The sequence below is a fragment of the Nymphaea colorata genome, chromosome 10 (assembly GCF_008831285.2).
Source record: "Nymphaea colorata isolate Beijing-Zhang1983 chromosome 10, ASM883128v2, whole genome shotgun sequence".
NCBI lineage: Eukaryota > Viridiplantae > Streptophyta > Magnoliopsida > Nymphaeales > Nymphaeaceae > Nymphaea > Nymphaea colorata.
The window spans coordinates 12,915,583-12,937,686 of NC_045147.1; the positions used below are offsets into that span (position 1 = coordinate 12,915,583).

A 22,104-nucleotide genomic window follows, 5' to 3' on the forward strand; every position below is an offset into this window, starting at 1 on the left:
AAAACCGGACCCTCGAACTATATCTTTTCAAGAAGCTCGAAAAGAAAAGTAGTGGAAAAAAAGTAGAGAAGGAAGCATAACAAACAACACGTCTTTTATTCGGCAGTCTGTTTCCGTATTTTTCCTTGTGCTGCTTTTGGAGAGGGAGGGGCCACGTGACGGGAGAAAGAGAAAAGGGAGAATGAACGGAGAAGGTCGTTGTTCCCTGGACGGTGGTAGAATCCACGTCATCAGCCCGTAATTCCCCTGCCATCTGACACGGAGACACCACGTCACCGCAGCCTCGTGAAACCAAAGGCTCTCAAGAGAGGGGAGCCCGCCACGTGGACACAGGGGGCGGGGTGGGAAGGGGGAAGGGAGAGGGTGGCCGTTCTGGAGAACGGAGGAAGTAGGAGGGGTTCCCCTGGCCCCCACCCCTTTTCCGTAGGGCCAAAGCACCAGCTTGGTCTGGTGGGGCCCATCGCTTCCCTCCCACGAAAAAGAAGAAAAAGAAAAGGGAAAGTGAATAAAAAGGGGAATGGGGGTTAGGAAGGCTCGGCGCGAGGCGACCGAGGAGGATGTGGGCCCCGCCGAGGACGAGTATGACCGATGGCGGGGTCCACGCCAGCGCCTGTGGTCCCCGCAGGGGAATATTTATTTTCGTAGAGAGGCAGGCGAGGGTGGGCCCCGCTGGAACGCCCCCCCCCCACCCCACCTTGAAAGGTGGGCCCACACCCACTTTTGGGGTTTCGAGACGCATGAGGGGGCTGCCCTCCTGCCTTTTTTTTATATATATTTATATATCTCTCTGGTAAGGGAGGGTGGGGGGGTGAATGTGAAAGGAACGGGGGGAAAGTGACTTTGGATCTTTCTTTTCTTTTTTCATTTTTTAACCGTGTTAAATGGAGGTAAGAGAAGGAGTGAGAGAGATGAGTCTTTTAATTTTTTACTTTTATTTTTTATGTTTTTACTCTGACGGTCAACGTGATCTGTCTTAATTCCAATTGACACAGGTTTTTCTTTTCGCTTTCCTAACTGTTAATTATATATATATATATATATATATGAACACGAAGTTGTACTTTATATGGTATAAAGGTTGTTGGAACTTGGAGTCTCTTGGTAATATGAACGAGGTCCGACCCATTTACATCCTTATTGAACTTGACTTGGGAGGCGTTTGATAAAAGAGTTTGTCAAGACACGCTGTGCTCATGATATAATAATGCCGAAGACTTCAACTAGGCGTCCATGACATTCGCAGTCATTTGTTCACTTGCATGCCCCTACCATTTTAAGAGGTGTCTAGGATTCTGAGTTGAGGTGTTCAAGAATACTTTGCCTGCAACGCCCTTAATCAGAAAGATGACCATCATATCTCCCTTTTTTCTTTCTACCTCTCCCCGGGAGACGAGACAAGAAAGAGTGGGATACAAGTTAAGAAATTCTATGTCATAGAGGCAATACAAGGTACGTTTATAGCCTTAGACTAAGAAGATGCAGCATCCCAATCGAGGTTTTATTTTCGAACTCAGTGACTCGAGATTCAACTCTGAGTTAATTGAGTCGTGAGTTGCTGGGTCAACTTAGTCATGTGACCTAGTTTTGACGCTTTACATACATATATATATATATATCAAAGAAGTGTCTACCAATCCCTTATGTACAAAACTGATCATAATCATCTAAGCTTTTAATTTTAAAGAGTAATTTGCAAATATACAAATCAAACGGCTTTTTTAAGAATTTGAAATACCCATCATAAGGAAACTCATTTGTTATCTCATTTTCCATCTCTTTATCTTCTCCTACTTTGAGTCTTGGAAAAACAAAATGACATTTATGTTTATAACTTAATATTCACCACACGATATTCTTTAATTTTCTTATATATATATATGTGTGTGTGTGTGTGTGCATATAAGAAAATTAAATGAGAAAGAGAAACTTAAATCTTGTGGATCATCTGTCCGTTCAAATGTATTACACAGATATCCTGATGCCATACGTGGGTCACAATATGGGACATCTGAACGGATAGATGGTTAGAGGAATTCAATATATATATATATATATATAACTGAAAATTCGACATAACGTATGGTTTTGGTATCATTTACATTTATGTGTGTTAATACTATTACACACAAACCATAGATAACTCGTCCGAACATCTACAATTTCTGGTTTTTCCAATCCCGTCTCGAACGTTGGCAATTTCTGGTTTTTCCAATTCTTTTACCAGCCACTGAGTGAGGCGTCAACTCCGCTGACTTGGCTGGGTTTCAAAACTGTTGGTCCCAATAATGTTTTTAGATACTTGGTGATAACCAAATAAACACACTTCAGATTGCAAGGAAATTAGAAGATAGAATGTCCTGATAAGTTTGTCCTAGACAAAGCATCTTATACGAATTGTCTTTGTCACTGGATCCAAAACTGATCCTGACCACACTCTAATATGTATCTACATATAATGGGTGCATTTACATAACCGAGCGATACTTGTTAAATATTTGGACGCTTTCACCTGTTCGCTGCTAAATTAATCGAAACATATCAATAATCTTCTTCTTTTTAAACCAATTTTTGGAATTTCTAATGGTTGTAGTTCGATATTCTATAACTGAAAGAAAAATGCAGTTTGAAATATAAATTTATATCGAATTAGACACGTCATATGATTGATATGAAAAATCACCATGAAAAAGACAACAATCTTGGTAAGAAGTTTGGTTTTATCTTAATTACGTAACACATATATAACGCATAGGGATGTCATTATATATCAGATTTGGATATGGTATCATATGGAGCCATTCTAAAAAAACTATATGGGAAGAAAATTTTAATATTCGATTAAAAAATCAGATCAGATTCTGATTTGGAACAAATTTGTTTTTCAGTGAGTAAACTCTATATCCATTGGTCTTACATTTTGAAAATTTGGTTCAAATTTTATACACAGATTTAGATATGAATATATAAATTAGATTTGGATAAGACACAAATAAAAATCAGATTTTAGATCTGACTTTACTTCGTTGTATTCGAATACAAATTCAAATGCGAATACATGAATATCTGAAAAAGGGTATACAAATAAAGAGTATATGTGCCATTGACATCACTACTAACATGAATTGAAAGACTTTGAAAGCTTGGGAGTGCGTGAACTCAACTAGCTAGATTGAAAATGATCAAGACAAGCACAAGTTACCCACCAAGTTACTGCATTGTTCTCAATAAATGAACAATAAATCTGAAGGTGATACATGAAGCAGGGGCATCTTGCAATGCTGTCACTATCAATATATCATGTTTGTTTGGTTGTTGATTGATGCCGCATTTTAAAGCTCGCGCATCTGCCCGTTTAAGTTGTTTCTCTTTTATTAAAAATCATTAGTATTTGAAGACAATTGGAAAAACAGAAGTTCTTTTTAGGTGAGTATGGTGAATACGAATACAAACAAATAGAAGCATTATTCTCATTAATCCCAATCGTCCAATTGTAGTATGTTTTATGGTTACAAGAACTATGAAGTCGAAAAGCAGTTAACTAAAAATGTTATATTCTGGCTTGTGAGTTGATCTTTCGAAATGTTAGTCATTTGATTATATTGATTGTCCAATTACAAGTGCAGTTAAAGTACATATAGTTAAGCCTTTTATATCAACATCAGCAGAATTGGAAAGAATGTACATGCATACGACTTCTAAAACAATGCAGACTAATTGAATATTGGAAAGCTGCTATTACTTTGTTCGACAGATCAAACAGCTTTTATCTAAAAATAATTTTGTTAAAACGAAGAACCAGAAACTATTATCTTTTCGAAAAATTGATTTTGATGTGACAAGCAATAAATGGCCATCGCCATTCATATTCCTATTGCGGCAAATACAACTCTCTAATTGAATATGTAACGTCAAACTAAGTAAGATTAACGGAAAGAAAATCACGGGGAGCTGTGTCCTTCTCAATATGCATGGAAATCTTTGAAATCAGGCAGCGCAACTAGTTGGGTTGGGTGACTTGTCATGTCTTCAGTTTAAATATTGAAGGGTGCTATCTTGATGGTGTTAGGAAATACTAAACTTGAGATTAAAAATATCATTATGGTGGTTAAGTAAACCAGTTAAGAGAATACATCCACTCCGACCATTTGGTTGGTGGATCCTAATAAGCTTCTTAACAACTTTTGTTGTAGCTCTAAAAAAAGATACAAATCAATGTTATAATTCTCTTTATAAGTTATTTGAAGATATCTGGCAGCTATCTCCATTAAATATCTCCCACAAAATCTTTCTAAACTCTAAAGTAAGGCGTTATATCGACAATAGTTGTCTAAAATCATTTTTTTGCGTCCGCAGTTGGATAAGGTTGTCCCGTGGAAATAAAATTTTTTTAGAATTTCATTTTTGTTGACTCTATTTATATTTGTGTGGCACACGAAAATGCCATTTACAGCTTATTCATTTCATTTTAAAGCGTCATTTATTCGAAACACAATTGTTTAAAAATCAACGTTATGAGTTTGGGCGACACACCGAAACTGACTCTTTCAATGAAAAACTAGAGAAGAGTGATGTTATTCGCTACCACTTAAAGGCACACAAACCAAGTTTTGAGGGACACTGAAACATCATTTTGAAAGTAAAACATCATTTTGTAAACTTCTTCTTTTGCATTCGTTTTTCGTTCGTGGACGGCGTATTTAGAGGACGAACTGGATTGAAAAATCTGGACGACGACATTTTTTGTAACTATTATTAGGGTTTTTTAGAGGGCATTTTCAAATTTCAACATAAACATAATATTATATAAAAAAGGAGTAGGGGAAGTACGAGTCACGGTTGTGGAAAGCAGTTTTCAAGGTTTGATGGAGACTGCCCTTCCCAAGACAGCTGGCCGCCCGCCTGCCCACCGCCAGCTAATGAATACCACCACCAGCCCTACGACCCCACCTCATTTCCCTCCTCCCTCTACAAAAAAAATATTAACTCTACCGCCTTTTACTATTCCGGGCAGTCTCTCTGCTGCTGCCCCCGTTTTCACCACAGTTTTAACCTTTCCCTCTCAATCTCTTGTTTTTATATAACGTTATTGTTATTATTATGGCACTCAAAATTATAAATAGGAAGAGAACAAAGCTCGACGATCCAAATCCGGTTAATTGAATTCTCTAGTTGGGATGCAATGAATCGAGGACTTAAGTAGCTGATGATCAATTATGTGAGTTGAGTTTTGACGTCTGTCTTTGCTGGCCGTACCGGTACCGCCCCCACCCATCCTTTTTCTTCTCGTTTCCCTCCTTTTTACTTTACGTAGCGCGATAAGATATTGGGGAGATTTGGGGTTTGGTGCTTTTTCTTCTGTCGTCTCTCTCGCCCTTACTCTGAGTTGGGACGATTAGTTAGTGCATCACGTCAAGGGAGGCTTGGCCCCAACCCTGGTTGGGCTCGAAGGCCGATGCGAGTAAAGGGGGGAGGGGCCGGATAACGGCGGTGGACGGAAAGCGACGGCCAGTATGGATGGACATGGACAGGTCAAAGCTGCATTAGCGAAGACAGAGGGGCTGATTGTTTTTAGTGATAATGGAGGAGGATTTTAACGCATGAGGTTGTTGATGGGAGGGGAGACATCCGGAAATTATAACGGCTACTTTTGGTTCGAGGGGAGGGAGAAGTGGGTTGTTCTCTCTTTTTTTTTTTTTTTTTGGTTTCTTTATGTATTTTTAATTTGTTCAAGTGAGAGGAGGGGGGGGAGCTCTGCCTGTGCATGCAGAAAAATGATAGATACCGCAATAATGACAGTGGCGGTAGCTTTACTAATTTGTCCCGAGAGCCGAATGTTGGAAGCATGGGAAGCAGGGAAAGGATGCGAGGGATAGATTGGTTGCGCGTCGGAGACCGGGGGCAGTGGTGCAGTGCAGGAACAGCAGGGGGCCGCAGCAGCAGCAGCATCTGTAGCAGCCATGGCCTTGAATGATTCTCTCTAGGTTGAGGAGCGAGCTGGTTTTCCGTTTGGGGTCTGCTGACTTTTGGGGGAAAAAAGAAAGGAGGGTGTGGAGGAAAAAGCGGTGTTTTTATGCGTTTTATTTGTTTTGAGGAAGGAAAAAGAGGTCGTTTTCCTTTTTCTTTTTGTTTAATGGAGATGGGTGGTGGTGTTCGTGAGATGGTTGATAAGGGAAATGCCATCGTTGATGGTGGTGGTGGCGGCGGAGAGGGGAAGAGGGGAGGAGGAGGTGGCGGTGGTGGTGGTGGTGGGGAGGCCGAGAGGGAAGGTATCAGCCCGGCACCTCAAAAGCTGGCCCGGACCGACTCATTCCCCTTTAGGATGCCTCCCTTCTCCCGGTGTGACAACGGTCCCACTTTTTATAACAGCAGCAGCGAGGTCAGGTCGAGCGATTTATACGATGTCCCCGGTGGTGCAGTCGCGGCAGCAGCTGCTGCAACAAGGACTCTGCAGCCTTTTCCTGTTGCCTTCAAATCCCCAGGTATAAACTCAAATCCTTCGTCTCAAAACCATCTGCTCTTTTCTTTTCCGGCATCTCTGAAGAAAGAATCGTGGTCTATTTCCACACCCTCCCTCTTTCTCTCTCATGCTTTCCTGTGTAAGAACGTAGAGAATGAAAGGTTGGTATTTGTGTGTATAGGGATGGCATCTCTGCGGTGCCCTTTTACTGCGGCTCAGTGGCAGGAGTTGGAGCAGCAGGCCTTGATTTTCAAGCATATGGTGGCTGCTGTGCCGGTCCCTCCTGACCTCCTCGTACCCATCAGAAGAAGCCTTGCAGAGGCTTCTTCCATTTCTAACAGTGCTACAGCCGGCCACCGTAATCCTCTCCCTCTCTTTCAAACTTTTTTTTTTTTTTGCTTGTTGTCTTTCATGTTTTTGGTTGTAGAGGTGGATGGAGACTTCGGTGTTGGGGACTGTGATGACAAGGGAATAATGAAAATTTTCTCTTTGCCTTTTTCTTGTGGGGGTTGTGTTCAGTGGGTTGGGGTGGTTTCAACCTGAGGTTTTCTAACACCACCGACCCGGAGCCGGGGAGGTGCCGGAGGACCGACGGCAAGAAATGGCGGTGCTCCAGAGATGTTGCGCCGGACCAGAAGTATTGTGAGCGCCACATGCACAGAGGCCGCCCTCGTTCAAGAAAGCCTGTGGAAGTACAACTACAAAGACACAGCACCAACACCAACAACAGCAGCAACACCACCAGCAACAACAGCAATAGCAGCGGCAACGGCAACAGCAACGCCCCTCTTCCTTCCAATTCTCCTGCTTCCGTCTCTCGCTCGCTGCCTCTTGCACCGCCACTCTCTTCAACTACCTCATCCTGCGCCTCTTCATCTTCTTCCTTCTCCTCTCTCACTTCACCTACTTCCGATCCTTTCGCTAAGCCCTTTCAATCTTCTTGGTTCAAACTCCCCGTCCAAACGATGATGCCTTCTACTTTCTCCGATAAATCGTCAAGGTACGCCACAAGCTCTTTTCCTAAAAACAAAACCCTCATTCTAGTAGAGCTCTGTTAAGTGTTGCTTAATTAATATTCTTTTGTTTGGTTAGGTACATGAATTGGACTAGAGAAGAAATAGATGGTGTGGTCTCTACAGGCAGAGATTCTACGGCCGCTTCTCATCAATGGGAGTTGGTACAATCAAAACTCGGCGAGATTCAAGAGCAGCACCAGCTCAAATTGAGCACCATTGCAAGCACCACCCCCATTCTGGGTTACCATGAAAATATCGGCTTGATTCCAGAAACGGACAACCGATCTTCTCTCTTCATGGGCGACGATCTTACAGGGCTAGAATCTACCACCAACGACCAGCAGATGCAACCGAGATGTTTTATCGATGCATGGTCTAGAGAGGACAGATGGCTCCCCACCACTACGACCGCAGCCACCACCACCACCACCACCACCAAATCCACCGCTTCAAACCTCACTCTTTCTCCTCTCAGCCTGTCTATGTCCGCCTCTGGCGGCAGCGGCGGAGACGATATGCATCCGATTCAGATGGGTCTTGGCGTGAACGACGCGGAGGGAAATGGAGGACTGAAGCAGCAGCAGGCCCCAAATTGGATGTTGCCGGTCACTTGGCAGTCGTCTTCCCCACTAGGCGGGCCACTTGCAGAGGTGCTGCAGTCGAGCGGCAGTACCGCCGCTGCACCAAACTCCCCAAAGGGATGCAGCAGCAAGAGCTCTTCCAGTGGACTCAATCTGTTGACGGACGGGTGGGGGGAGGGGAATAGTCCTCGAGGTGGTAGCCCTAGAATGGCGTCTTCTCCCACAGGCGTTCTGCAGAAAACTCTAGCTTCTCTCTCTGACAGCAGCAGCGGCAGTAGCCCCACGTTTGGAGCCAAATCTGAGATTGCTCTTCAATGGCTAAACCAACAGCCACCGAAGTTGCCATCTTCATCAGGAGTGATATGATATAGTCTTTTTTTTGCATCTTTTGCTTAGATTTGCTTTTGTTTATTGTTTGTTCATTTTGTCTCCTATGTTGGTAGCTTGTTGGGGTTTTGCTAATCTCAAGGTACTAAACTAATCTATGGAAAAAAAGCATCTGTATGGAGCAAAATGTCTTGTCTGCGCGAAAGGTTGCAAAGGAATTTTATAATCGCGGTTGTTTTGGCTGTTGGGGATGGAGGGGGAAGTTCTAAAATTCCTCCCTTTCTGGGATCATCCAAAAGAAAATTCCTTCGTCTGCGGAGTAAAGAGGCACACTTGCTGATTCTGTTGATTAATTAATTCCTTGTAGCAGGAACCAACAGCCTCGAATTCCCATGAAAAGGTCATCGGATGTTTTACTGCCGCTCTTTTTGCATCTTAGTCTATATATGATTGACCATAACAAGAAGAGCTCGTCTCCCTGCTTAATCTCCTGTTCTCATGGTGCTTGGGTACCATGTATGTATACGCTCATATGTTGTACTTGGAGTAAGTATTTCAGTGCTTTGGCCATGCCATGGCCCTTATGTGAGCTCCCAAATTGGTCTTTGTGTCTACTAAGTTTATTATAGGAGACTTACTGGACCCAAACACAAACACATATTTCTCGTGGGGGGAATGATTTCCTTTGCATGAATTATCTACTGTTTTTACACTTTTTTGAGTATGTTCTGGTGTTGAATTGACAATCTTTAATCATTTGGACGGCCATAAAGTACGAGCATTAAGTTGTTGTTTGAAAACCATATATTATGGGGCTTTGATTTTTCATTCTCAAGAAGTTTATGTTTCATAACTATAACTGTGGCGTACTAAAGATGGACTGTTGAGATAATTAAACGGTTTAAGCAAATTTGGTCCAATCCCAGAGTTGGCAGTACACATTTGGGTTTTATATATATATATATATATATATATATATATATATATATATATATATAACATATAACCAAAAAAATAGAAATTTTGTCAAATCACGTTTTTTGAATGGGGATAAAGTTGCCCTAAAAATTTAATGGAGCAACTTTGTGCCTTCCAATTAGCCCATTAAATTCATCTTTTAAGTTGAAAGTTCGGTTCCATCTCGACCTTATCATTTCAAACGAGCGGCTGACATTCTTATTTTCGTGAAGAAGGGTCTCTCGAAAGCTTGTTTTTTATGTTGAAAAGCTTACGCTTTTGTGAGATTTCACAATCTTGATTACTTTAGTTATCTTATTATATCTTATTCTAGGAAAACTACATCCAAATTTTCTTTTATTTATTCGAAAAGTCGCTTATATATATCAGCACTTCTATTGCGTACGCATTCAAAAGATTTCTATATATACATATTATATTCAGCAAAGTTGGAGAAAGGGGAAAAAAAGAAAAGGGTCCTTTGGTAGGGACAGCTAAGAGAGTAGGGCTATGTTGGTATTTTCCCAGCATCGTCAGTGGCTTTGTATCCTTGGGGATCTCTCTCTCTCTCTCATCCTTTGAAATCACATGTTCTGTACCTTCGTCTTTAATTCCAAGGGGCCCACACCGTCCGTAACTCCTATGTGCTGTCACCGATTGGAATTTTGGACCTCCACCTTCCTTTTTCTTTTATTTCCAATCCACCGCTGCCCTCAAATATCATTCTGTTTTTTCTTCTTCTTCCGGCCAACGTCGCCGGATTTCACCATTCATCGTCAGCCTCTGAAATCGGAAAATGGAGCAGTTCGGCCGAAAAATATAGTTTCGATTTTTTTTTCGAAAAATTGACATGTTTTCCGTTCAACGTTTCTGTCCAAGTCCTGAAACTAAGGGTGAGCAAAAGTGCCCGAGTCCCATATTCAGAGCCCAACTCTTTCCACTATATATATATATATATATATATATATATATATATATATATATATATATATATATATATATATATATATATATTAAACATATGACGCTAGCATCTTGTGAACATCTCCTATCGAATTTTAGCAATGGATCTCTACCCAACATGGGTAAGATCCAACTCATAATTGGATCCATCTATCGAATCCATGTGGTGAGTTTGACCTTGACTGGGATTTGGACCGAATTTTTCTCTACTGGATCCCATTAATTTGATCAACCCGTTGAACTCATTATATTTGAGAACGTGCTACCCAAAGAGAGAGAGAGAGAGGTATGAGGAAGTATCAGTGTTCTCTAGTAATGCTGGAAGTGAATAAATAAATTCCAGAGAACCAGTCGTCCATGGAAAACTTAGATGAAGGGATTGATTGTTCTGAATGTATGTCTACCGTTAGGGCCGTAGCTAGACAGGATGGGCACTTCCTTCATGGCAAGCCGTCGTCACACTTCTTTCATGGTGGGCCTCCTTCCTTCTGGTCACATAATTCACAATATGAATTGCTGGCGAGGCGTTTCCGTTCGCTGCAGCCCCAAAGAGGAATTTCTCTTACAGTAACAGCTTCTCCATTGCTCGCTGTCTTCACTGAAGGCTGCAGCTAGCACTTAAAAGACAGGGAACTTCAACACTCGGCATCTAGATTTTCCTGGAAATCATTGTTCATACACATAGGGGCTGCTGTTGCATGTAGTTGCCTGCTGGTGCTCCATTAAAGGAAGAATTGATTGCTGCTCCCAAGGAGAGAGGTCATGAGAACTTCTGCCCTGATGCAGGTCCCTTTCAGTGATTAATTAGCCGTTTGGTGAAACCAGTGAAACAATGGCTCAGGCAGCTGCGGGTCAATCTTGCTAAAGCTGGCATTCTTAAAAAGAGGGCAGTATCATTAATAATAATGCATGCCCAGCTGTCTTATGAACACCACCAACCAAAGTTTTTTTTTTTGTTTTTTGGTTCTCACAAGCACTAGTTCACCTCGTTTATATGTAACAAGCAAACCTAGCTTAGACTGACGCTAGCTCAATCTAAGCCAGCTCGGTTTGGTTTCATTGAACTTGCTTAAGACATGGCGAAGGAGCTCAAATTCATGATCTGGTAGCCATCAAAAGCAGATCAATAGCACCACTAATCGAACGATACCAATTTACAAATCTTATATATTCAATTAGGTTGAACTTTTAATCTGAAATGGGCCTATTGGAGGTCTCCATTGAGCTTAAGGAAGGCCACTTAGTTCTCACCAATTTACAAATCCTAAGCTCAAACTTGTGCTTGAGAGCTACGCTTGTCTAGTGGCGAGTCGAGCTCCCGGCGATCGAGCCTAAGCTGAGCTCAAGTAGCTTGACTCGTTTTACGGCCTATCTGAGCATTACTTGCAGCATAGGTACCAGGTTTGTTAAGGGTTTTCAACAATGGTGGCTCCAACTGCAAACGTGGGTAATATACGCCTCACAACTCAACCAGTTGTGCGACCCATCACTTGGTAGTGAAAGAGACAGAAGATTAGTTGGTTTATTAATAGAGAGAAAGAATGATAAATTGATTAGTTGACTATGATTGATGGAAACAAAAGCATCATTATAATGTATGTCGAGGGATAAGATCATAAGATCGTTGGCAGATAGACATCCAAATCATTGATCTTTTGATAGCGCCAGAGCTTTGCCATGTTCAGGAAAGGAAATCATCGCTTTGATAAAAGTTCATCATATTTAGGGTACGTTTTCATCTTTACCGTAAACTTTATTACGTTATCATCTTTAGATCTCACATGTTCTAATTAAAAACTTTTATGCACGACCTTCCACGTTTTCTTTTAAAAAAAAAACAAAAAACAAAGAGGCATTTCTTATAAAGAAATTATTCAAATCTGGAGGTCTAGGTTTATACTGTTTGTTCTACCAAAGCGCATCAAAATGAACTATGTACAATGTTTTAATTAGCAGGATAATTGGAGATATTGTTTTGCCTCCTACCGGCTTCATTCATTCAGTAAGTAAATATCTGGCGTTTGATTACTCAGACATAAGATTTCAGGGTATTAAACTCGTTTAACGTGAATGTAGAATTCTCATTAATATTCTTTCAAACCATGGATATCTCTAGGTAGGTGGAGGTAGGAAGTCCATAAATTATTTAAAGAAACACAGAACACAAACTGTTGTAGGTTGACCTTGCATCATTGAAACAAAGAGACCTAAGATTTATAAATGTGAGCCAATATATTGTGTAAATAAGTAAGTAAATGTCGGTAAACTAGCTGCTAATAAATTCAAGTTTAACTTACGGACATACCTAACTTTGGTTTTTATTGTTTTCATTGTTATAAACATAGGTTAACTCCTGCAAAGTTTGTGCTTACAAAACTTGAATGCTAAACCCTCAACTTTAGTTAACCTAAATGCCTGGAGTCCGAACCCCCGTTCAGGTAGATGGAGCTCTACGGCTGTAAGATCTGGAGCTTGGTTGCTGCAGAACGCTAAGCAATGAATTATATCATGCAAGAGAAAGTACATTCAGATGCTGAAGTTCACCGACGCTGCACTAAATGGGCGAAAGCACACCAAGTCATTGATTTCTATCCTTTGGTTTTCTGAAAATAGATCGACATCTATTAAATCGATATTGTCTCGACCACCCGACCAGCATGTAATGCAATTTATGGTGGCATTTTCTAGCGTCTGTCAGCCACTGATATGAATGAAAAAAATTAAAAGTTGAAGAAGTATATGTTAAATCTAACCACATTGAAGTAGCCTACAATAGCTTTGAGAGGCATTGCGTAATTGGTCATTGCTCACACATCCTCAGTTCGATTTTTGTGGGTGCTATTCTTATATATTAATACTAAAATGATAACATGCGCAATACTCGAGTTGAAGAGTGTACTGCAAAACTACCCTGACCTCCAAACTATCTTTGAATCCTCAGAGCTGTGGAAGGAGAAGAGCCGTGGCCTCTCACTTAGGTGGTGGGATTTTTTTCTCCTTCACCCCCGAAGGAACTTACAATAAAGAGTTCACCACTCTAGGAGGTCCATATCGTCTTTGTTACTTGGTTAAATTTAAATTCTCATATACTTAACAATCAACTGCTCACAATTTATTTTAAGAACATAGACACAGTTCACAAATGGACAGAAATGTCAATTTGGCATAAACTTTAACAGAGGTAAATGTAAAATACGTCAAATCAAAATCCGAACATTCGAGGGTTGCTTTTGCCTTTTGGAGGTTAGATCGACTAATATAAGTAAAAGATGTCCCACCATGAGTTATGGTGGTATGCGGTACCATAAATTTGTCAAGGACTAATGTGGAAGCCTGCAAAAATAAGCTTACGGACACACGATTCAGGAAACTGGCATTTGGCTGTATTTTGCATATATATATATATATATATATATATATATATATATATATATACAGAAACTGGTAGTTACGATGACCTCATATGCCAAACTTTTTATGGTCTGGGTCCTTGACAAGGAACTCAGAGGAACAAATTAAGTTGAAAAAACTAAAAGTTAAGCTATATTTTAAAGTGTTTCGATTAAGGAAACTCGTTTTTTTCCTTCTTAAGAAGGAGTATTACAGGCTCTTGAAAATTGAACAACTTATGGCTTATGTTTTCAACTTAATCTCTACCATCTGATCTCTTTAGAATTGTGAACCCAAATGATTATCATTTAAATTTGGTATATAAGAGTCTGGTAGTTACTGATTTCCACATATATATATATATATATATATATATATATATATATATATATATATATATATATATATATATATATATATGACTTCAAGACCAAAAAAATTCGTTTAACATGTCACTTTGAGTCAAATGGAATTCAGGAGAATAAGATGAAGCCCCATCAAAGAGATTTGCTCTTTCACATTGTTAATACAATATCTAAAGAGATTTTCTCACTCTTATTTATTCACACTTTTTTTTTTCTTCCTTTCTAAAGTCTTGTTGTTTACCTACTGTGCTGTTAATGGAGGCCCTTTTCTCATTCCCTCATGCAATAGGCTTTATTTGCAATGACTTTGATGAGCATATCAATCCTTGGACACGATCAAATTGGACCCGTGACCCATTCACATGATCAGATTTTCAGATGAGTTGTTATATATATATATATATATATATATATATATAAAGCCGCATGTACTGATGTTTTTAATTTTTGGGATAGGTTTTCGCTTATTCAACATGACAAGGGTGTGACTCTTCTTCGAGCGTTGAAATCGGGTTGTACCCTTTTAACTGGTTCAGCTAGCTTAATTAGAATTTCACCAAGGAACAATAAATCCAATGAACAACTTAATTGAAATTTTCAACCATTACAGCTATTTATCAAGTCGTTGGTGTATTTTACGATCATTGGCAATCCTAATCGTATATGGTCTAAGTTGCTGGGTGACTGACCGGCAATATAGAAAAAAAAAAGGAGAAAAAGTTGTAAATGAATACTTAGGTAACTAAAACAACCTTATTCTTTTGTTATTTTTTTCTCTCTCAACGGTCAAAGTAGAAAAAAGAGAAAAAGAGTATTTAGTTATATATAAATGCTCAGATCCACAGGTTGGCTAAGGCTTAGAGTTGATGCCGACATGGTTTCAATTAGGAGATAGGGAACTCGAGTTCACATTTGATTGAGGAACTTGACGTTCTTTCATGTCAGTGTGGTGCCGTCGTGGAATGGATAAACTTCCGGCACTATTGACAATTAGATATCATCTGCAAAGGGTCAAGAACCATGTATTAAACTTGGTGGTGGAAAAACTATATATGGGGATCATACTTTTGAAAGTAACCATATTTCGAAGAGATGTTTCCTAATTCCAAGTTAGTGTGTCCCTTTTTAACTGTAACAAGTTATAATCTTCTTCAGTTTGTACTCGCCTGTTTCCCGGCTAAGAGAGGAATAGAGGGAGACCGAGAGAGAAAGAGAGAGGAATTAGGTGGCATGTAATAGTAACTAATTGTATATGCAACTTTTGCTGTGAAAGTGGGCATTGAGAATTGTGATTTGAAGGTGCCTTGAATATAATATCAATAATATTAATAACTTATTTCGGGCATTGATTGAACACGGCGATTGAGACAAGCCTTTGGCCAGCTGGTTGAGATCCGGCCAAAAATATTGGAGAACAAGAATTTTAAGTCTCTTCTAGCTGAAAATATTATGAGATAAAAATTAAGAAGCCCTTAAAGAATTCTATTCTTAGCACCGCTTTGGTACGGCTATGTATGCTGGCAACAGTGGTAGCAACCAAGTCTTTTCCTTGCCAACAAAAAGGAAAAAGCTTTAATTAATCCATGCATTAATATCTAATGCTGTTGAAAAGTCCTTGGATGATGGATCTGCAACGTACAAGATTTCCGACTCAACAGGAAAGGAAGGGAAGGGGGCGGCAAGACTTCGGCACAATTTTGATTCCGCGTAAAAGGGAAACAAAAAAAAGGAAAACACTCCATGAACACAGTGATGGCCGAATAGATTCAAAGCTGCTTCAAATGTCACATCATTTTGAAGAAAAAAGAAAAAGGAATAACCAGTAGATCTCAACATTTATTTGACTTTTGCACCCAGTAAACATTGAGGTGACATTTTACTGTCGTGAGATTGAGGTGAAATTTGACAGCACAGGACAACTAATGGCTCGCCAAATATAGGCTGCACAACTCCACTGTGGTCTACGTTCAATTGTTGGAGGAGGTGCGAAACAGTGAACTAAAATGAACTGAGAGTCATGTTTAATCGATCTCCGAACCTTCTTTGGAGGCTACTGTTCCTGTCTTCTCATATCTTACGCAAAGCGCTCAGATGGCGCTGCGTCGACAGTGTGCCATATTTTAATGGCAAGTACCGATGTTACAGTTGAATTCTGTGTGTTTGGCCTTTTTTCTTCCTCCATCGCTGTGATTGCACAGTTTTCTTCTACGAGTATCTCACTTTCTAATCATAGTCCTCGATTTCATTTATATTCATACAATTAAAAGGATTATATTGCTTGATCATGTCATTGTGGCACCGGAAAGCATCCTCCCGACTTACAGGCAATGGACAGATCGTTTATATTTCTATCTGATTGTGGCCGTAAGTATTGTACCTTTTATAAGTCGTTCATCTCTTTGTTGCTTCAACATCCTGGTGAGCAGACCACAGTTAATTAATTGAAGGCATTCATTTTTATCTTATTCCGATTACGTGATTTATTCCTTTGTCTTAACACCAATATAATTTCATTAGAAAAGAACACTTCTTATCAGGATAAGAAAAAGGACTCAAAAGTGAGCGAATTTAGAATGATCAATTAAAAGAGCGATGATGAAGACGGACCAGAAAGTAGGAATTAAAATCAAATATATATATCTGTAACAGTAACCTAATCTCTTTATGTCTATTTTCTATGCAGGCGGTCACCATCTTAACGAAAATACAAATGCTAGTCGTCATAAGGTCTCCTGGTAGAGATCATCATGCACAATTAGATAACTTCTTGCTACCATCTTGTCAACATTCGACATTAATGGGGTACCCCAAGCCACCAGCTACTCAATTTTTTTAATTGTTTTTCCGTTATTGATGGTTGTCTTATTTTTGAATTATTTTTTCCATTTTCCTTTCTAAAAAGATAAATAAAATTATAATTTGTTAAGCAATTTGCAAGGGAAGCTGAACGGGGCACTGGGGTAAGTCGGGGTCATTTTGTCCAACAACTTGGACAGCGATATCAGACAGCCTCATGTGGTGGAGTTGTTTGACATTGATGGAGTGGTCGTGACCAAAGTACTCCTTTCAATTTCAATCAACGTACCGTGTGATAAACTTCCTTTGACAAAAATCTAAAATCTTCCAAGGACTCTGTATTGGGGTGCAAAAGGGGTGGGTCCTATGTACAATATAAATTAAAGTATAGTAGAAATCTACCAACATATAGTACCAACATCACATACGCAACTCTAAACCTTAAGAACAAGGTGGGTGGGTGATACCAACGCAATTCTAAACCATAAGAGCAAGGTGGGTGGGTGAGAAAACTTCGGCTCTGACTTGATAACTTGAGCGGTAAGATTAACCAACGTTTTCGCCCGCAAGACTATACAATCTTATCATTTAGTACCGACACAGCTCTAAACCTTAGAAACAAGGTGGTGAGTGAGAGTGCTTCGGCTCTAACTTGGGTGGTAAGATTAACCAACGTTCTCGCCCGACAAAACTGTGTATGGTTAAAGAGAGTCAAGACAATGGGAGGAAGGGGAGTGGTTGGGTGGTGGGACTTCCCTTTATGGCATAGAGGCCCTAAATGCAGCTGAGCCTTCACCATCATTCGACTACCTACATAGTTGGCTTTATATATATTTCTTCCAGGGAATTTTGTCGACGAACATGTTGGATCGAAGCTGACGTTAATGGAGGCTGTTGGGGTGCAATTGCTTTTCCCTTGAGTGGAGGTGAGTGTGAGACAGCCCATCTATGGCCCCTCACAGTCTTCCAAATTAAAGTGATATCTGCACCAATCCTTTCAAGGCCAGTTTGGTTGTGGTCTCCATTATTGGCAGCAGTTCCTTTCCCAGAATTTGAAAAAGGAAAAGCAAAGCTTTCGGCTCACGAACTCCACAACCTCAATTGGTATATCTGGCTTTGGCATCCACAAGGAGTAATGTCCACTGAAGCAGTGACAGAGTCGGAAACTTTTTGGTCGAAAACTGCTTGAATCACAAACCCATGTTCATTACAGTGTGATCATGAACCCTTACATTGAAACTTTTCATAGGCTGGTGTCGGCAGTAGCCCAGGCCAGCCCCGGTATCCCCACCATTGCTTGGAATCTGCTCTGCACCGGACATCCAAAATACAAGGGGGGCGAGAGACTGAGAGAGCAAAATTGTGATCGTCAGAAAACACCTAATGATGGTTGAATGGAAAAAATTAACGTAGGAAACACAGAGCTCTGTGCTAAATAATGCAAGGCAAGAGACAGATTGCAGGGCAACGATCATTATTAAGGATAATGAAGCATGATAACCCAGCTTTTGTGGCAAATTAAAGTTATTAAACATCCATTGCCTCATGGTTGATGGTGGGCCCTACTTTATCTTGAGAACGAATTATATGTACGAACTCGGCTTAGATTGTGCCGACGTCTCACACAAGTTGTCCAGCATGTCAACCAATACTTTGCTTGTTTGTAAAATTGACTTAGATGGATTTTATATGTAAAAATAATTAGGGTGTCATAAGTGGAGACAGCTTTATATATATATATAAGGAGAGAGACAGAGAGAGATTGTAGATACTATACACTCCTATTGTATGCGAGATAAATAGGGAATAATTTTGTTCATGATTTTTTTTTCAAGTCGGTGATTGAGAAAAAAACAAAGAGGATAATGGGGTATTTTTGTTACTAATATTCTCCTTGTTTTTCTCTCGACCATCAATGTAGAAAAGATTGAGCGTTGAAATTGTTCTTTATCTGTCCAACATCTAAGAGTTACCAAATTTTTTTTCTCTCTCTTTAACTCTCATGGTCAGTTGGGGGTGTCTTTGATCTCAGTAATTTTGTAAACGAAGTTGTATGAATGAATTCTGGGCAATTTCCATGTTCTCTGTGTCATGTAGAATCCAATTTTGAATTCAATCACCGTGGAAGACCTTTGAGGAACATATCCAAGACCTACTTGGAGCTCACCATCTTTGAAGCTTGTCCAATTGCGTATTGGAACCAACAGTAAGCTTCAGCTACATGTCCAAGTTTGCAGGGATTACATTGGCTGGATCATTGTCAACAGCTGCTAGTTACTTTTTTGTAAGAGAAATGGAACCGGAAGCTCCAAACACATTTCAACTCCATGAGTCTTATGGGTCAATAGAGTAGGAAATCGAGGCAGACAAGGCAAATTCGAAATAGACAGGGAGCTATACGTAGAGAGAACGCTTATCAGTGACTCTTCATCACAGACTTTACATTTTTTTGCCATTCCTGTCAATTGGCGTAATAGTTTGATCATCAGAGGTGGTTGGCATGGCAGAAGGATTGTTGCTGTCATATGAATAGTCAGAATCTTGGTCCTGTTGGCCGATCATTCTTTATGTGCAGGCTGCTGCATAGCATCAGCCAAGCTTGAAACCAGCATACAAGCATGTGAACCGTGGAAGTGGCCGTATGAATCTCATCTGTATATAACAAGCGCTCAAATTACATGTCATTAAGTTTATGTAGCCACAAATACATGTTTAAAAGGGCATGTGAAGTTCCAAGCATTAGGCGCCGTGGTTATGAATGACAGGAAATTATGATTGCCAATTTATTTAAGTTCAGAGAAGGAAATCTAATGTCGGCAAAAATAGTTAACAAAATAGAAATTTCATGTTCAGGTAATGGAGATTAAATTAATGCCACCGAAAAGAGTAGTGAAGGTCGAAAGGCTATTATGGAACGAGAAAAGAAGCTACATGTCTCCACAATAATGGTTACAGAAATATGTAAAAAGGTCTCCCTCGTAATATATAGGTTAAGTTGTATACAGAAGCAATAATTTTTTTAATAGTATGTGCCATTTAAAAGCTAGAAAAACATGTATGTGTGTGGAGAATGTCATAGATCCCTCTTCCAGAAAGTTTCTGTTGTCTTGTGAATCAACTTTTTGGGTCTTCCAAGATTATACTTGTCCAGACAGCTTGGTTTTGTAGAACAGAAGGCATAACTGGGGTTTGGCATCTTTTGTATTCTACTGTGCTGAAATAAAAACAGCAGTTGAAAATTGAAATCATGCCAAAGCTTTTCTCACTTTACTTAAATAATCTAAAGTTAATAAAGCACAATCTCTTCCTCGGGAAGAGATTGAATTTGAACCTGGATGACCTGCAGTTTGGTGGCAACTCTGTGGGTGTTTCACTTGTCAGACGCGTTCTGCGCCAAGTTTGGCTTATATGGGCAACTTCAGATATTGTTCAGATCTCACACGATATTAAGATATAGAGGGGAATATGCACCACACCTTGGTGGAATACTGTATTATGCACTCACCAACAGAACAGAGTACTTAACTGTGCCTACTCAGACCTTACTGTTCACAGTACCTACATGAATCAAAATGTAGATACTCTTGTCCGCTGCAAGACGATCCATCGTGACATTCATTGAAAAACAACAGAACAAGAAAGTGCCTCCGATATTTTATTTAGAAGATATTGATTAACTGGTGATGCTTGTTTTTTGTGTCTGCCGCTTATAATACCTACTGGGGTAGCATTTTGTTCTTTTAGCGGAAGGGAAAACAAAAAAACTGATGAAGAGAATTTTCTTTCTCAAAGTTTAAAGCTACAGTTTGATCATTGATGCTGCCATAGTGCCACTTTTTCCACTAGGCTTTTGTTTGCAGATGCCAATGCAAGTAGGGTCGATAATGAGGAGCAACAAATTACGAAGTTAAGAAGATTAATCCAAACGACATAAAATTTACAAACTTATAAAGTGCAGTCCAGACTTGATATGCAGAACGCCTACAAGCTAGATCACCGGAACGATGATTCATGAAATTTAACCCAATGGTTTCCACTAAATTGCTTCTTTGAAAAACATAAAGCAGGGTTCTGTTGCTTTCTTTATTTTCTAGGCCTCTGAAAGGCGAATTTCCTGGTGTCTTTGCAAATACCTACCTTTTTGATAGGAAGAAAGAATCAGAAAGCAACCAGAGAAATTTCTACTAGCTACAAATGCTCCATTTTTCAAGGTTAACTGAACTGCTGCAATTGTAAAAGCTGTGGAACTACTCAACTTGTTTCTTTCCAAGTCTCTATTCAATATTCTAATTCGCGTAAAGGTTCTATTATTCTTTGCAGGTGATTTAAATTTGCAGTTTGAAACCTCCCAGGTTTTCATAGCCAACAAGATGTCTTCCGTTTCTTTCTCTTTCGCATTCTCCCAAAGCCGTCCTCATCATCTCTTTAAAAATAGCAATCTCTCAGACATATCCTTGAACAAGTTAAGCAAAGAACATATCTCAATCTATTTGATTAACTTCAAATTAGGGATCATTGACAGAACCGAATCAGCTGGATGGATGGGCACGTAAGTCATATACAAGCCTGGAGTTTGACTTCGATGGAGGTTATCCACCAATTTTGTTGGAGAAGATGCATACAGTCTGCAGCGGAAAATCTCTATAGGAGATAGTCCGAATGGAACACTAGAGAAGGGACACTACCCACTGCAATCAATGCAGAGATTTCTGAAATATATTTACAAAATGCTGCCGCGTCTCCGACTTGCATGATAGAAATCTTATATCCTGAATCCATCTCTTTGGCGCATTCCATATGACCATTTCGTTTTTTGGCTTATTGAACTGTACAACAATGACCAGAAACTTTCTTTTTCTTAAATTTTACAGAGTATATATTCCTAAAAATTTTGATGCAGAGATCCAGATACTGCGCATTGTTGGAATATCTATATTTTCAACGAGATTGTCATGTACCTTTGCTACGGAAAGAATTTTCCTTGGGAGATATAATGATCTTTCCAATCACGTGATTGAGATAATTCTCATGAATTCTTGGACACATAGTTGGCTTTGCCTCCATGTGATTGAGATAACTCCCTGTAAATTTGACGTACTTCCCCACGCAATGTCATTTTCAATCGTTTCCGCTTTTGGGAGGATGCATTTTTGGCTTTCGTTTTGTCTGGTGATAACGAAGAAACCAGGAAAGAGGTTCTGCAAATAAACCTTCACATCGATCAGGTGACAAGCAGAAGTCGAGGAAAGAGG

The 22,104-nt window shown here is 39.8% G+C and overlaps 1 protein-coding gene across 1 annotated transcript; it reads left to right on the top strand.

Moving 5' to 3' along the window:
• The first annotated feature begins 5,674 nt into the window (after window positions 1–5,674).
• Window positions 5,675–8,623, top strand: LOC116263422 (growth-regulating factor 4-like). Its single transcript, XM_031643181.2, has 4 exons — window positions 5,675–6,479; window positions 6,639–6,815; window positions 6,977–7,457; window positions 7,550–8,623. The coding sequence occupies exons 1-4, from the start codon at window positions 6,071–6,073 to the stop codon at window positions 8,418–8,420; spliced, it is 1,938 nt and encodes a 645-aa protein (XP_031499041.1). The 5' UTR covers window positions 5,675–6,070; the 3' UTR covers window positions 8,421–8,623.
• Window positions 8,624–22,104: the final 13,481 nt, after the last annotated feature.